The 16,310-nt window shown below is 40.4% G+C and overlaps 1 protein-coding gene across 2 annotated transcripts in view; it reads right to left on the bottom strand.

The window, feature by feature from the left end:
• LOC134220350 (calcitonin gene-related peptide type 1 receptor) overlaps positions 1-16,310 on the bottom strand; it is a 141,701-nt gene that overhangs the window by 88,775 nt on the left and 36,616 nt on the right. For both annotated transcript variants that reach the window (XM_062699384.1, XM_062699383.1), the window contains exon 2: positions 14,353-14,538. In XM_062699384.1, coding sequence (XP_062555368.1) covers positions 14,353-14,509 — 157 coding nt within the window. In that variant the 5' untranslated portion in view covers positions 14,510-14,538. The remainder of the gene's footprint in view (positions 1-14,352; positions 14,539-16,310) is intronic.

The raw sequence follows: 16,310 nt of genomic DNA, 5'->3' as shown, positions 1-16,310 counted from the left end.
ATTCAGCTACATGTGAATTCTTCGAAAATAATAACGCATAGAAGGTAACATCAGTAAGATCTTCAATGAACGTATTTTAAAGCAATTGCTATTTTTATATAATCATTTTAAAATTGTCCTGTATCGGGTCTCGAACTCCTGCCATTTGATCATCCGCCGGTAACGTTCCCATCCGCGCCATCCTTGATTTGTTAGATATGGCTCACTCAATGCATAACATAAATAATCTTATTGCTGAATATGAATCATAATTGGACTCTTATTCAATAAGTCGATCTGTCAAACTACAGTTTGTTAATAACTGTACAATTTTGTATTTCAACCATTGTTCAACCAGTCATAACCATCGCACACTAGGAAAAATACGTAAAAATAATGTCGATAAACGATAAAATAAAATCCGTCCGCAATGCTATTTATGAATTTATGAAAATAAAATCAATGTATATTCGGCCTTCCTCAGAATCTCTTGATAATCGGTTGCGATATGATTGTCAAATGCTAAGATAATTTCAATTATTTCGCCGCAATAAAGATCAACATCCATGCGATAATATTGTCTATCCGGAATAAATTTATACCGCTTTTTATACCGAAGTTGGATTTTTCTCCAGATACAGGCAACTTTCCCAACTTCGGAAGTAGTGCGCTGGATTCGCCTAAAGATGCGCTAGACAACGCATCAATTTGTTTGACAAATAAAACTTCGGAAGAAAGTTCGGTTCGGAAGTCCTGACTTCCGAATTCTAAGTTGGTGCTACGCCGACAATATTGGGATTCCACACATCAAAGAATCGATAATTTTCCAATGTTATTCAACGGTGTTATGTCCGGCTTTTAGTAAACTTAGTTCCGCATAAATGCATGATCTTTTTTATTGCTCCAGCAGTTTTGTTCGTTATAATCTCCGACAGTTTAATAAATCACGAAAATAAAAAGCATGTTTTGAAAATAAATCATTATTTTTCTATAAATCAAGATTTTCTCTCAAACTGAAAAAGCATGTTTTTTCCCACTGTGCGATAGATCAGATAAATTTGAAATCCAATGGTTAAGAAGGACAAAGGTTAAGAAGGATGTCTAATGCCTGCTTATTAACTTACTATTGAAACTCAATTCGACCACCCTTTCAGAGCATCACATCATAGTCGAACAGAGAACTTTAAAAATCATTAGTTCAGTACATTGTTAAACCTCCCCAATGTGCTGAAATGTGATAAAACGAAAACGTAAGTTCGACTTCAAATGAAGGTAGTAAACAAATAAATAGGCCATGTCGAATATTAGTTAGATTAAATGCTGAAATAAAATCTGTCTCGCAAATTATTCAGCATCCATTTTATTCAGCTACAAAGATCACAAATAAACAATAATTCAACCTAGATGCTTATTTGTAGCTTGTCGTTGTTTGTTGGGGGGTGGCTAGGGGGGGCTTAGCCCTCCCTAGAAAAAAATTAGCCCCCCCTAGGATTTGATAAGTTAGTTAGTAGTGATATCAGTTTGCAACATATAGCATAATGAATTACCGAAAAAGTTTGAAGACTAAAGAGTTATCTCTCATATTCATTCTATCATACTTAATGAAATGAGTGGAAAAAAATTAGGTTCTTTCTGAATTCTGAGAGAGATTCCCATCAGCATCCGAGAAGGATTCTCATCAGAATCCGAGAAGAATTCTTACTTCAATCTCTAAATAATTCTTTTCGGATTCATCGAAGTATTCCAATCGTAATCCAGAAGAATTCCTACTGGATTCTTTCCAGTATTGTTAAGCAATACCCTTGGGAATCTGTGAAAAATACCCTTTAAATCCATGGAAGATTTGCTTTAGAATCTCTCGTTGATTTGCTCCGGAAGATCTCCAGATTCGTTTTAAGATTGGTTTAGGAATTCCTTGACAAATCAGAATCCTTCGGCGATTTGCTTCGTAATCCTTTGAAGATTTAATTCGGAGTCTCTCGACGTTTTGCAAATGATCTGCGTTGGGATCTCTAGACGATAAGGAATCCGGCTGACGATTAGCTTCGGAATCCCACGAAGAATTGCTTCAGAATCATTCGACGTTTCGTTTTGGAATACATCGACGGTTTGCTTCAGAATTTCTCATAGATTTTGTTCAGAGTCCCTAAATGAAATTTTTTTGGAACCATTCGATGATTTGCTTCGAAATCCTTTGATGATTTGCATCGGAATCCCTCAACGATTTGCTTCAACATCCTTGGAGGATTCCCTTCGGGATCGCTGGAGGATTCTTTTCGAAATAACTGAAGGATTAATTCAGAGTCGCTCGACGATTTGCTTCGAAATCCTTCGACGGATTGCTTCGGAATCCTTCGACGATATGCGTCTTCATCCCTGGAACATTGCTCATGAAATACCTGGAACCATCATATTGGAATTCCTGGAGGGTTTTCGACGAAATCCCTCGAATATTCCTTTCAAATTCCTGAAATATTCCCGTCGAAATTCCTGGAGGGTGAAGGATCCCTGATACATTCTCGTCGGAATCCCTGAAAATTTTCCGTTGGAATTCCTGAAACATTCCCTCCGAAATCTCTAGTGGATTCCCTTCATGATCCCTGGAGGCTCCCATCGGTATTCTCGTCGAAATATCTAGAGATGTCCGTCAGAGTCCCTGGAACATTCCAGTCAGGATCACTAAAGGATTCTCATCAGAATTCTTGGAAGATTTTTTTTTCATTTGAGATAGATAGAATATTTATGAAGTATGCAAATATATCCACTGCCTGACGCTAGTCGAGCGCAATTAAACATAGACTGTGAGTTGTTGCTGTGAGCACACGAGCACGTGCTTGAGAAAAGAGAATAATATGAATGAGTGTGATGGATCCGCAATTGCCTTAGGTGGTTGGACTGCATTTGTCACATTACCGCTGATAACTTGATGATGAGATGTTAAAATGTTCGAGAATTTTCAAAAAGAGGGTCAATTTCGAGAAAAAATATAAAGGGGCTATAGCCCCCCCCTAGGCATCGGAGGTAGTTACGCCAATGGACTCACAGCATTCTGATGTCTGTGTTAGGAAGGCACGGGATTGGCTACATATAATTTTTTACTGGCTTTGACGTGAATTGAAATTTTCAATAGCTTATCGTTTACAATCTTAAGTTTCAATAAAATTGGCAAATTGCTGGAGAGTGTCCGAGTCGATTGATATATATTGTACGTTGAATTGCAAACTGGACCCGACGAATTAAAATCGCCGGTCCTGGAAATCAACGTTGAAATAGCCGGTCGACGATTTGACAATACTTTCTGTCATCACGTTGTCATTTTAACGTTACATTTCATACAAGCAATTATTGTTGATTATTAACAAGTGTTCATTCTTGGTATTTCGATTTATATTTATTTAGTTTCTGTGGGAATAAGCCTAAACAGGACAGGATATGGAGAATATAATTCTAAACAATGTACGGAACAAGCAAGCTAGTGTCAATACCAAGTATTACTGCTTGTATGATTATTATTTCTTGGGACTATCTCGTTCCCAACTAGGCATACTTTATCATAAATCGAAAACCACTATATCGTCATGGATTGCTGCCTACGAACGGGATGGATCTCTAACGAAATCTCAGAGGACATCTGTGTTCTCCAAGTTTGATAAAACCAAACGACAATGGACTTTGTACTTGTACACCAGGCGCCCTGTGCTGTATTTGAGTGAGGCACGTCAACTTTTCTTTGAGCATTTTGGTGTTTCAATTAGTGCAGCTTCCGTGTGCCTTATTCTTCATGCTCATAAGATGTCCTGGAAAGCATTAGAGAGAAGAGCTCTTCAAATTCGACAGGAAGACATAATGCGCTTCTCCAACGAACTAAACAGCTTCCCGTGGAGTGTGGAACAACTTGTGTTTTTGGATGAGGTTGCATTTGCCAGCCGAGAAATGCTCCGAAATCGAGGTTATGGGCGTGTTGGGCAGAGCCTCATTTACCGAGGGGAATTTCAACGCAAGCCACGAGTTTCATGTCTCTGCTTCATGGGTCAAACGGGAATACTTGAATCTTACGAAACAGAAGGCACTTTTAACAGGAAGAAATTTATCGACTGCTGTGTTAAAATGGCTCTTCACAGTGGTATGGTTAATAAGTACCCTGGAAAACATTCAGTTTGGATTATGGATGGTGCTCGTATACATTGCGATAAAAATATTGTGATGTATTTAAGATCAATTGGCATTATCCCAATATTTCTGCCAGCATATTGCCCGTTCTATAATCCGATCGAGATTATTTTCGGATTGGTGAAACGGTTCTTGAGACGTCACTATAAGGAAAATGACAAAACTCCCCTGTCCCTAACTGTTGCTGCCGCCCTCACTAAATTCATGATTCACCCATGTACGGGTCTTTTTCGGAAGTGCGGGTATGCAGGAGGAATTTTGATCCTTCGGTTGGACAAGCTTAAATAACCGAATTGTGATTATTTGGTTACATAAATATTCGAATAATGGCTTCAAATAAAACCACAAAAAACTACAATCAAATTGTTTTATTTCAAAAGTTCACATAAGTAATCAAAACCAATCATGGCGCACATTGAAAACTAATCATTATGATCGATATCAGGCATGTCTGTGACAAGTGATGCCAGCTTCACACTGAACTGTGTTTCTTCCGGTGGCAAAGATTCTTGCATAGCATCCAACATTGAACGAGAAGTGTCCACCCGCGTTTTAAGACAATGCATCTCCTTTTGAATCTGGTTCACGCTGTCCACAATTGAGTCTACTTTGATGCACAAATTAATTATTCACTGCTGTTGAAATACTGTCAGTAATATTGTTCGCTACATGTAGTCCATAGCGAGTGTTGCTTAACAGATTAGCTTCAGAAACTGGTGCAGCACGGAACAAGTGGAGATACTCGTCGGGAGGGGCCTCTTTCATTAGCCTTTGACGTCGGTCAGCAGGTTGCGAGAGAATGAAATTCGCCCATCGTTCCCACGACGAAAACAGTGCAGTATAGTGAGAATGAATCTCTTTTAGCTGCTGAACATACCCAAACACTTCCTCCGTTGCTGGAGCACCAGTTTTATCTTTACGTTCCGGATGCAGCAGTCCTTTGTTGACCTTCTCCCACATGGATAGAGTAGCAATAGAGTGAGAGTACTTAAACACATGCACTTGAATCCGCTTTCCTCGCCAATGAGTCAAAAGTTTGGCGTTATCCCGAATGTCTTCCATGGAATAGAACTTCTTGTTTTTCTCGTGCTTCAGTAACACGAATTTATCCAAATCTGTCTCATCTGGGCATTCTTTAGTAGACCATCTTAAAAGTTGTTCATTGTCATTGTACACCACCTTTATCTCTCGCGCAATGGAGTTTTTGGATGCTTCCCAGATGCACGTCATCACACTCCTGATACAATTTCCGTACACATCCTTGTGAAGTATCGGATCTGTCAAATGCTGCGATCGGAATAAACGAATATAAAACACACCAACGAAATGGAACTGCTTGTTCTTGAAGTGACCGATGGGTACACTGACGTCATATTAAGAAGAGATCCACTGTTTTCCTTTTGCTGAGTTGGTGGAAAACTGTTTTCATTCGCCGAAATGGCTAGGAGATCGCTCTCGGAAACGTCTTCAAAACCGGTCCCGGATAAATTACTCAAGTCAAGGAATTCAACCTCAGTGAATGGATCCAGATCGGCTTTCTTTTCTTCGAAATCCTTGGTTCGCCACTTTCGATTTCACTGTCAGAAGTTTCCATTCTATAGGTAAAACATAAAGCTATATAATTTATTAATAAGGATATAATTTTACTTACATGGAAACAGAGAGTTCGTTGCGGATACGAAATAAAATTGTATTTATTTGCACTACGATATTGTTTATGTTTTGATTTGAGATTTTGTTTTGGACAATTTTCATTTGGTTGATTTGTTATGATTTTGATTTTTAAGGCTCGTATCCACCAGAGAAAAAAAGTTGAAATAATTATGGAAGATAAATATTTAATTAATTACAAATATAAATAATTTTGACAGAAGTTGTAGTTGATCAATCTTTTTCAAATTAAAATCTTTAAATCAACGCGTTGCTAATTCAGGCATTGAACTATAGCTTGCCAGAATTATCAGAATTCAAAGATAAATCAAAATGTTGCCATTTAGGTAAATATCAACCTTAATTTATAGAATTGCCGGTGTATTCAGGGATGGAATCCAACCTTCGATTAAATCCACAATAAATCTTTTAAATCCATCGAAAGATAAAGGCGCTAGTAACGTTCGAAATCTTCCCTTTCAGCGTAACGCTCTCGGTTTCCAAAAATCTAAATGACACCCAGTATAGTAAAGAAAGACGTAAGTCCTACGTCAACCTCGTCAAGTCCTACGTCCTACATCCACTGGAAAATGATTTGGGAACATTTTTTAATAGCTAATTAAAGTAGCAGACTTTTAGTATGAAAAAAGACCCCATAATCAAATTTGTACAATGTGCTCCATCGAAAATTTTGTTTATTTTAAACAAATATTTGCACTTCAAAAACAGTGACATTGAAATGGTGTCGCGTTACGAAAATAGTCGTACATACTATACAAAAAGTACAAACATTGGAAAAGTAATATTTAGGATTCTCTTAGTACTCGTCAATAGCATACTTTTCGTGTATTAAGATCCAAAATCGGAGCATTTTTCATGAAGTTACTCAACGTACAAAAATATAGTGTCGCGTTACGTGGATTCAAGGTGCTTCTGAAATAAGGGATAAAAAATTCACGTCCGCTCGACGAAAACTACGTAAAACAGTTTTGTGCATTGAGGAATGCAGTGATCATCATGTATAAATATTTAAGGATAATTTATTCGATTATGGGAAATTTCTTCGACGAACTCTTCAGTATTTCCTCAGCAAACTTATCTCAGCAATTTCTTAGTATTTTCTTGCAAAAATTCTTCGAAATCCTCCTGGTAATTTCTTCACAAGTTTATGAAATTTTCTTCGAAATATTTTTTGAAAAATTTATTGGAAATTCCACGTAGAGTTCTTCAAATCTTGGTACGAAAATTCATCGAGATTATTTTGACGAATTTCTCGAGATTTCCTCGGAAAGATCCTTTTGAAATTTTTAGAAATTTAGTCGAGATATTCTTCGAAATTTCCACTAGAAACTTTTGAGAAATCCTGATTCTGTAGCATCATAAGTATACTCCTCGTAAAAAAGAGATAAATTGCTTTCAGATGTATTTCTCAGAAAGTGGTAGTGGTAGCGTTGAAACATGCTTAGCTCTCCCACTATGGGTTACCTACTTACCGACCGCACAAAACAGAACAAAATATTCCGCATCGCGTGACCGTTTTGCGTATTGATCGAAAACATGATCAAATGCAAACTCGATCTCGAGAAACACTTGCCTGTTAAACAAAAATACGATCAAAAGCACACTAACTTGCGAGCTTTGATTTGAAACAGAATCATCCAAATTTAATATGCAGATGGATACACGCATAAATGACGAAAGAACCTTCTTTAGATGAACTTATTAAAACATTTCCAGTGAAAAACCTTCCAAGCAAATATGGTGGACTTCATTTTTGAATGCGTTCGAAATATGAAGTGGCATGGTACCATGGTACTCCCATTATGTACTCTATTATTCACGACATCGTTCAATGCTCAATGCCTTCTATTTTCCACACACTATCAACAGTAGAAATATTGCTAATTAGCAACATGTTTTCCCTCTCAAATCATGTTATTCTTTCATTTCATGATTGCACCATCAACGGAGCTACCGTCCTCGAATTCTTCAAACGAATAGCGCTTCCTCAGCGTAAATCAAATTACTGCTTCGCACAGTCAACTCATTTTCCAATTTGCCAGTCACCGATTGTAACTATTTGGAAACCTTTCTGGCACTACGACACGCCATTTACAATTTTGTTCCAACGCGATTCGCAAATTGAATTTCTTCCACGTTTTTGTTTTTTGAGCTCTCGTTCAACGTGTTTCTAATTTGCGACAAGAAAACCGAAGAAAACTAAGAACAATTTAGGACATAGTGGAAAGCGGTTTGAATCCAATCAGCGCACCCTACTATAGAGCAAAAGAACGACATAGACTCCAGTTTGGTTGGCACTAATGTGAAATGGAAAGAAAATAACACTTCTATGAACTAGCATACGTGCTACTTCGGATGTAGACATAGACACACCTAACAACTCCCAATTGAATCAAAAATGCACCTTTCACAACGCCTTAGTCGACTGAAAAATGTCAAAGTCAAACAGAACAATTCCATTTCCCCGGTCTCCAAGGGGTGGGAGAACTTATCCGTTTCAACTTGTGCTCTGATTAAATCAGCAAACGGCAACGCTCCCTGGCCACCGCTGGATGCTATCTTCTGGAGATCGTCTTCAACCGTTGTAAGGCGCACAACTTGGCTTCAAGCACAGTATGGAAACTTCCATACTGGTGTAGACTGGTGCACATGAGGTGAATGGTAGCATGTCGTGCAGCTGCAACACATCAGTGTCAGTAATACATGTCAAGTAGACTGACCTAGAATTGTATGAGAGTGACAAGATTTGGAAAATGAAAATAAAACTTGAATTATTAATTATTTAAAAAAAGAACTTCAGATTTACTTTAAAATAACAACGCATGCAGCCATGTGTTCTAATTTGATTTTACTGGAAAACTAAATTTATGTAACTTAATAAACAAATATAACCAACAAACATTGGAGGTAATTTAAACACTTGTATGGCCAAAAATAGTCTTCTTCGGCTAAAAAAAACTAGCTTATTCAGTTAGTATTGTTTGTTGGGTAATCCAACATAATGAATCTTTAATCTTCTTCTTCTATATACATAAAAATGAATTTCTGTCTGTCTGAACCTTATAGACTCCAAAACTACTGAACCGATCGGCGTGAAAATTGGGATGCAGAGGTTTTTGGGGCCGGGGAAGGTTCTTAAGATGGTTCGAGACCCCTCCCCCTTTTGGAAAGGAGGGCTACCATACAAATGAAACAGAAATTTCGGCATATCGCGAGAACTAATCAGAGAAGAAATCAATTTTAGGCGAAACGAAGTTCGTCGGGTCTGCTAGTAAAAAGTAAAAAAAAATAGTCTGTAAATTAATTTGATTATATTTGTTCCACGACGCCCAAAACTAAGAATGCTTTCTGGTCCAGTCTAAGGTACCAAGAACCGATAGAGGCATTTGTTTGCTTGATTTGTTAACTTGAACTTGGTAACCACTTGATGGCCCCAGGGCTAGCTTTCACCCATACCGCTCAGATGGCTTGCAGATAAACGGTTGTGCTGAGAAACCGCAAACCGTTCAAACGAGAGCCGAAGTGCCTAATGTGAGTTACCGACCGCAAAATTAGTTTTTCACACACACACACACGAACTGAAACTTTTGTAATCTGCAAGGACATCTCAATGAATTTTCAACCTATAACTCCTATTGAGATGAAACAGGAAAAATAGCTACTAGCTGGTGCACGAAATTTAAAGCGTTTCGAAGTTTTCTAATCTCTCATTACAATGCCACTCGTTACGGCGGAAGCTACGAGAATTTGGAAATTGTATACCCACATACGTTACATGTTTGAGCAAGCTAGATGTTGAGTTGGATTATCATATAGCTACAATAAACTACAATTGAAGCATCAAAGATTGTGCGGGGCAGAACGCCTTTGCGACACTGATCTCTAAAATACCAGGCGCCTCCATGTTTTGTATGCAGAGGAAGAAGAGAAGCGTCCTCAGCGAACTTTTGAATTTAACGATGCTTTTCGAAAATCTTCAAATGTGCTCACATATCGTCTCTAATAAGGAACAAAAATATTATTCCAAGTAAAGTTTTTATGAATTCTCAAGGGAATTCAGAATTTTCAAAGGAAATTACTCTGAAGATTAATTTTTTAAGGATTCAAATGAATCTGTTTAGAATTTCTTAGGGAAATATTTTTGAATTTCCAAGAAAATTTCTTATGAATTTCCAATGATTTTTATTTTTTTCAATTTCGAAGTTTTTCTAAATTCCTAAAGAAAGTTCTTTTGCATTGTTAAGTGAAATCCTGATTTGTTAAGGGAAATTCTTCCTGAATACTTAATGAACAAAACCGACGATTACGGAGCTCTACAGCAAGCACGGCATTAGTATAGTGACGCCATAGTCAGCCATGTGATCAGATAGGTCAACTTCGTTGTTGGCAAGTACAATATATTCATCCTCAGTGCATGTACACAAACTCACAATAAAAATTTTCATTTTTTGATGCTCTACTTCCAAAAACGATAATAAATCATTTCTGGTGATAAATTACCGTTTGCTGAAAAAAAAAACAAAGTCCATAGGAGATAAAAACCCATGTCATCCATCGAATCCATCTGATGTTTATTGCTTGTTTACTCTATTGGACATGTCGGGAAACTTATTAATTGAGGTAATCTACTTTGATCATTGGTGGATCATGCACCAATTATTTCGCATTCAAAATGAAGAGCTGAACGTATGCAATTAACGTATGTAGGTGAATGCTGTGCATCATCAACCGCGCATCAGAAATCAGGATATTGATTGACAACATGATGAATTTTTTTTCTATTATCGTGTCATAACGCAGATACACAATGTTGGAAGAGTATTGATAAGGTTTATTAACGTAATACCTTACCTATATTGTCATTCATTACTATTATGCCATGATGCAAATATCATTTTTGTCTTTCTCGTACACCAACGTGTAACGAAAAGGCCATTTATTCACTTCCAAAACGATTTTGTGATAAAAGGTTCGGCGACCCATAGTGTTATATACCAATCGACTCAGCTCGACGAATTGAGATGATGTCTGTTTGTGTATATGTGTGTGCGTGTGTGTATGTATGTGCGCAAAATAAAACTCACTCATCTTTTAGGCACTTATCTTGATCCGATTTGTTTGCAATAAGTTGCATTCCACGGGAATCCTGTCCCATTGACCCGTGCCAAGAGGATGCATGGTCTGAGGGGTGAAATAAATAGCAGGCCGCTAACGGAGCCTGTGGGGTACCTGGGCACCCCCCACAGTATAGCGTTCCCTTACCACGTTATTGCGGAGCTCTGGCGTGGCGGACCTATTTTCTCGCGCGACTCGTGGGACCAAAATGTCGACCAAACCAAAAAAAAAAACAAATTTGAGTGGAGAGGAAGAAGAGTCTGACGAGAGGATGGATCCCGTCGCCAGACGAAGTGGCCTTAGCAGGTCGCCCCACCGATCGCCAAGGGCAGGCGATACAAAAAAGCGTGGCAGGTCGGAGGAGCCGCCCATGGCTGATGGTAAGAGCTATCCTGACGTTCTGAAGGCTTTGCGGGGCGATAAAAAGCTCACTGGCCTAAGGGATGATGTCAACTGCATCCGCATAACGCAGAAGGGAGATGATCCTCGTGCTGAAGCGGGATGCTGCGTGGAAGAGTTCCACGTATAAAAAGTTGGCAGGAGAGGTGCTGGGTGATGCGGTCCATGTGAGAGCCCTATGCCCAGTAGAGGTAATCCAATCCCGACACATACAACAAACACCCATCCGGTGGGCAGGGCTGTCCGGCCTCCAGACGGGCTCGGTCATGCAAGTAGCTCAGAAAAATCTCAACCACTGTGAGGCAGCGCAAGCGCTGCTACATCAGTCGGTACACCGATGTTGCCTTGCTGTCCGACCAGTACCGTATCCCTGCTAAACATAGCAGTTGGGTTACGGATATGTTCGGAATAGTGACCATCTGGACTTGCGGGAGGTACCCCATACAGGAGATAAGCACAATTGGTACTGGAACTTCCGGACGAATTTCTGGAGGAACTTCCGGAGGAATTCCTGAAAGAACTTCCGCAGGAATTCCTGGAGGAACTTCCGGAGGAATTCCTGGAGGAACTTCCGGATGAATTCCTGGAGGAACTTCCGGAGGAATTCCTGGAGGAACTTCCGGAGGAATTCCTGGAGGAACTTCCGGAGGAATTCCTGGAGGAACTTCCGGAGGAACTCCTGGAGGAACTTCCGGAGGAATTCCTGGAGGAACTTCCGGAGGAATTCCTGGAGGAACTTCCGGAGGAATTCCTGGAGGAACTTCCGGATGAATTCCTGGAGGAACTTCCGGAGGAATTCCTGGAGGAACTTCCGGAGGAATTCCTGGAGGAACTTCCGGAGGAATTCCTGGAGGAACTTCCGGAGGAATTCCTGGAGGAACTTCCGGAGGAATTCCTGGAGGAACTTCCGGAGGAATTCCTGGAGGAACTTCCGGAGGAATTCCTGGAGGAACTTCCGGAGGAATTCCTGGAGGAACTTCCGGAGGAATTCCTGGAGGAACTTCCGGAGGAATTCCTGGAGGAACTTCCGGAGGAATTCCTGGAGGAACTTCCGGAGAAATTCCTGGAGGAACTTCCGGAGGAATTCCTGGAGGAACTTCCGGAGGAATTCCTGGAGGAACTTCCGGAGGAATTCCTGGAGGAACTTGCGGAGGAATTCCTGGAGGAACTTCCGGAGGAATTCCTGGAGGAACTTCCGGAGGAATTCCTGGAGGAACTTCCGGAGGAATTCCTGGAGGAACTTCCGGAGGAATTCCTGGAGGAACTTCCGGAGGAATTCCTGGAGGAACTTCCGCAGGAATTCCTGGAGGAACTTCCGGAGGAATTCCTGGAGGAACTTCCTGAAGAATTCCTGGAGGAACTTCCGGAGGAATTCTTGGAGGAACTTCAAGAGGAATTCCTGGAGGAACTTCCGGAGGAATTCCTGGAGGAACATTCGGAGGAATTCCTGGAGGAACTTCCGGAGGAACTGCTGGAGGAACTTCCGGAGGAATTCCTGGAGGAACGTCCGGAGGAATTCCTGGAGGAACTTCCGGAGGAATTCCTGGAGGAACTTCCGGAGGAATTCCTGGAGGAACTTCCGGAGGAATTCCTGGAGGAACTTCCGGAGGAATTCCTGGAGGTACTTCCGGAGGAATTCCTGGAGGTACTTCCGGAGGAATTCCTGGAGGTACTTCCGGAGGAATTCCTGGAGGAACTTCCGGAGGAATTCCTGGAGGAACTTCCGAAGGAATTCCTGGAGGAACTTCCGAAGGAATTCCTGGAGGAACTTCCGAAGGAATTCCTGGAGGAACTTCCGGAGGAATTCCTAGAGGAACTTCCGGAGGAATTCCTGGAGGAACTTCCGGAGGAATTCCTGGAGGAACTTCCGGAGGAATTCCTGGAGGAACTTCCGGAGGAATTCCTGGAGGAACTTCCGGAGGAATTCCTGGAGGAACTTCCGGAGGAATTCCTGGAGGAACTTCCGGAGGAATTCCTGGAGGAACTTCCGGAGGAATTCCTGGAGGAACTTCCGGAGGAATTCCTGGAGGAACTTCCGGAGGAATTCCTGGAGGAACTTCCGGAGGAATTCCTGGAGGAACTTCCGGAGGAATTCCTGGAGGAACTTCCGGAGGAATTCCTGGAGGAACTTCCGGAGGAATTCCTGGAGGAACTTCCGGAGGAATTCCTGGAGGAACTTCCAGAGGAATTCCTGGAGGAACTTCCGGAGGAATTCCTGGAGGAACTTCCGGAGGAATTCCTGGAGGAACTTCCGGAGGAATTCCTGGAGGAACTTCCGGAGGAATTCCTGGAGGAACTTCCGGAGGAATTCCTGGAGAAACTTCCGGAGGAATTCCTGGAGAAACTTCCGGAGGAATTCCTGGAGGAACTTCCGGAGGAATTCCTGGAGGAACTTCCGGAGGAATTCCTGGAGGAACTTCCGGAGGAATTCCTGGAGGAACTTCCGGAGGAATTCCTGGAGGAACTTCCGGAGGAATTCCTGGAGGAACTTCCGGAGGAATTCCTGGAGGAACTTCCGGAGGAATTCCTGGAGGAACTTCTGGAGGAATTCCTGGTGGAACTTCTGGAGGAATTCCTGAAGAAATCCCTCTATAGGAGGAATCCCTCCTGGAGGAATCCCTCTATAGATTTAAACAAATAATTCGCTTTATGCTTCCAGAAGATATTCTTGAAGGAATTACTAAAAAAAATCCTGAAGAAATTCAAAAAGTTGAAGCAGCGTTATTTGGGAATTGTTCAAGTGTCACTTTTAAATTCAATTTGAGTTAAAATCGGGAAATCAGCACGCAGCCTTAGAAAAAATATGTTTATGTTTGCCCCATACTTGTAGAGCAAAATCAGCTTGTGTTAGTTACAGTTGTGGGTGGGTCTTTATCTAATAATTCCTGTATACTTGGAAATAGATAACTGTAATATGAACTTGACTCGACGCCGTTTCAATTTTGACGGTAGCGCAATAAGAAGTTTTTTTTTCAAAATTTTTTGCTAACGGGTAACTATTAGACGTTCAAATCTTACCTTGTCCAGCGGAAGAACCACCACTGTTACTGGTGACATTCCTCATACATGCGTAGTACAGATGACGCATCAGCGCTTCCGGGTCAGCATATTTGAGCCTGTCGTACTGGATGCTATCCGAGGATGCTGCAATATCAGAATCGGGGCGCTCGTCCATTTCCAGGGGAACTCAATTTCTTGGATTGTCTGAAAGACACATCAAACATGGAGAACAGTTTTGTTTAACTACAATTAGTTTGTTTAATACTAAAAATAAATAAAAAATAAAATGACTTCTATATTTTACTAGTCGACCCGGCAGACGTTGTCCTGCGTAGTAGGCGAAAATGCCCATGTGAAATTTCCATTTGAATCCTAATTTTAGTTTTTTACTATTTGCACAAGTGTAATTTTCGCACGAGGAAATATCATATAAACCCGTCGGAAACGGTAACGAACATATCTGCTGAAGAAATGAAGAAAATCCATCCAGCCGTTTTCGAGTTATGCGGATACGAAAACAGACCATTTCATTTTTATATATATAGATTAAAAAAAACAAAGAATAGCTTCAATCTGTCGTGTACGACCTCTACTATTTAACACCGACAGTATTCATCTATAAATTAAGCTTATTTTAATATTTTACATTCATTTAACACCTTTTCTCCAACTCCACGTTCTACCATTCCATTCTTCCCAGCAAGGCTTCCTTTTACTGCCATATTGTCATCCGAAGAATTTCTACCGTTAGAGTGTTTTCTCGGAAAAGATGCCACACTGCCACCAACGGCGGCGGCTGATCACAGTTAGCCTCAGCAGCACTGTTCAGGTTAGCGCTCTTCCAGGCTGTCGCGTTTGCAGTTGAATTTGTAATGCTCGAATTCATTTGCACAAAAGGTGAATCTCTTGTAAAAAGTACAGCATTGTGGCAGCAGCGAAGTGGATCCCAGCATTCAGCAAGAAGGATATCTCCCCTTCAATGCAACGGCTGCCGCCAGGATGGCACGGACCGTATTGAAATGGCTCCAGATTATATCCAGTAGCGTTGATGCCATTGTCGGGGAGTGCAACTTGTACGAGTAGCGCTCCAGGCTGCACTGACAACAAGTTTTCGCATAGAACGGGAAGTAGATCAATAATATCATTAATATGTGACAAAGTACTTAGGAATCGTGCTATCACGCGTACCGCCATGCTTTGGTACTGCAGCATATGCTGTTGGGGAAAAATAGAGCAAAGCGCATTCTTAAATCTTTTAGAAACTAGAATTCAAACCTCACACAAAACTAGTGGGTCATATTTCATTACATTTTCCTTGTCTTTTTAATGAAATTTCCTTCAAATTAATTTATGAATCTGGTGCATTTGAATCTCCTTTCCCATGCTACACGAACCGCCGTAAGCGTGACTTATTTTTCAAACAAGACTGCAATCAGATACGGGTAAGGAAAATGCGAATCAATAAAGAGAAGGAAATATCGAATTAGCTCATATTATGGTCCAACTGCATTTGAGAAGATACTGTATTGAATAAAATTTAAGCTCAGGCGCAACAATGATGGCTAAGTAATTCGTTAAAGCACATGCTTTATTTCGATAATTCATAAATGATTAAGAAACTAGACATAAGAAACTAAACTGACATTTTAGCGTTATCCGAATTCTACTGTGAAAATATTTTGACGAAAAATAAAAGAATTGGATGACTTGACATTTTTGTTTCATTCAGTACATATGCTTTCAAATATATGGGAGATGGAAAACTAACTAGAAATGAACAAGATTAAAAGGCAACCAAAAAACAAGGACGTACTCTAAGTCAAAATATATAGGAAAGTGCATATTTGGGTAGTGAATTATTTGTACCAAATAAAGCAATCGAAATTTCGATTTTCAAAGTTGTACCTGCAGTGTTGGTATTTTGCATGTAGACCCAAACTGTTTATATAACGCTGATGAACTGGCAACAGGGCCCA

Source organism: Armigeres subalbatus, chromosome 3 (assembly GCF_024139115.2).
Source record: "Armigeres subalbatus isolate Guangzhou_Male chromosome 3, GZ_Asu_2, whole genome shotgun sequence".
NCBI classification, from domain to species: Eukaryota; Metazoa; Arthropoda; class Insecta; order Diptera; family Culicidae; genus Armigeres; species Armigeres subalbatus.
The sequence above is the reverse complement of the archived record's forward strand: the minus strand, read 5'-3'. Positions and strand labels throughout refer to the sequence as shown.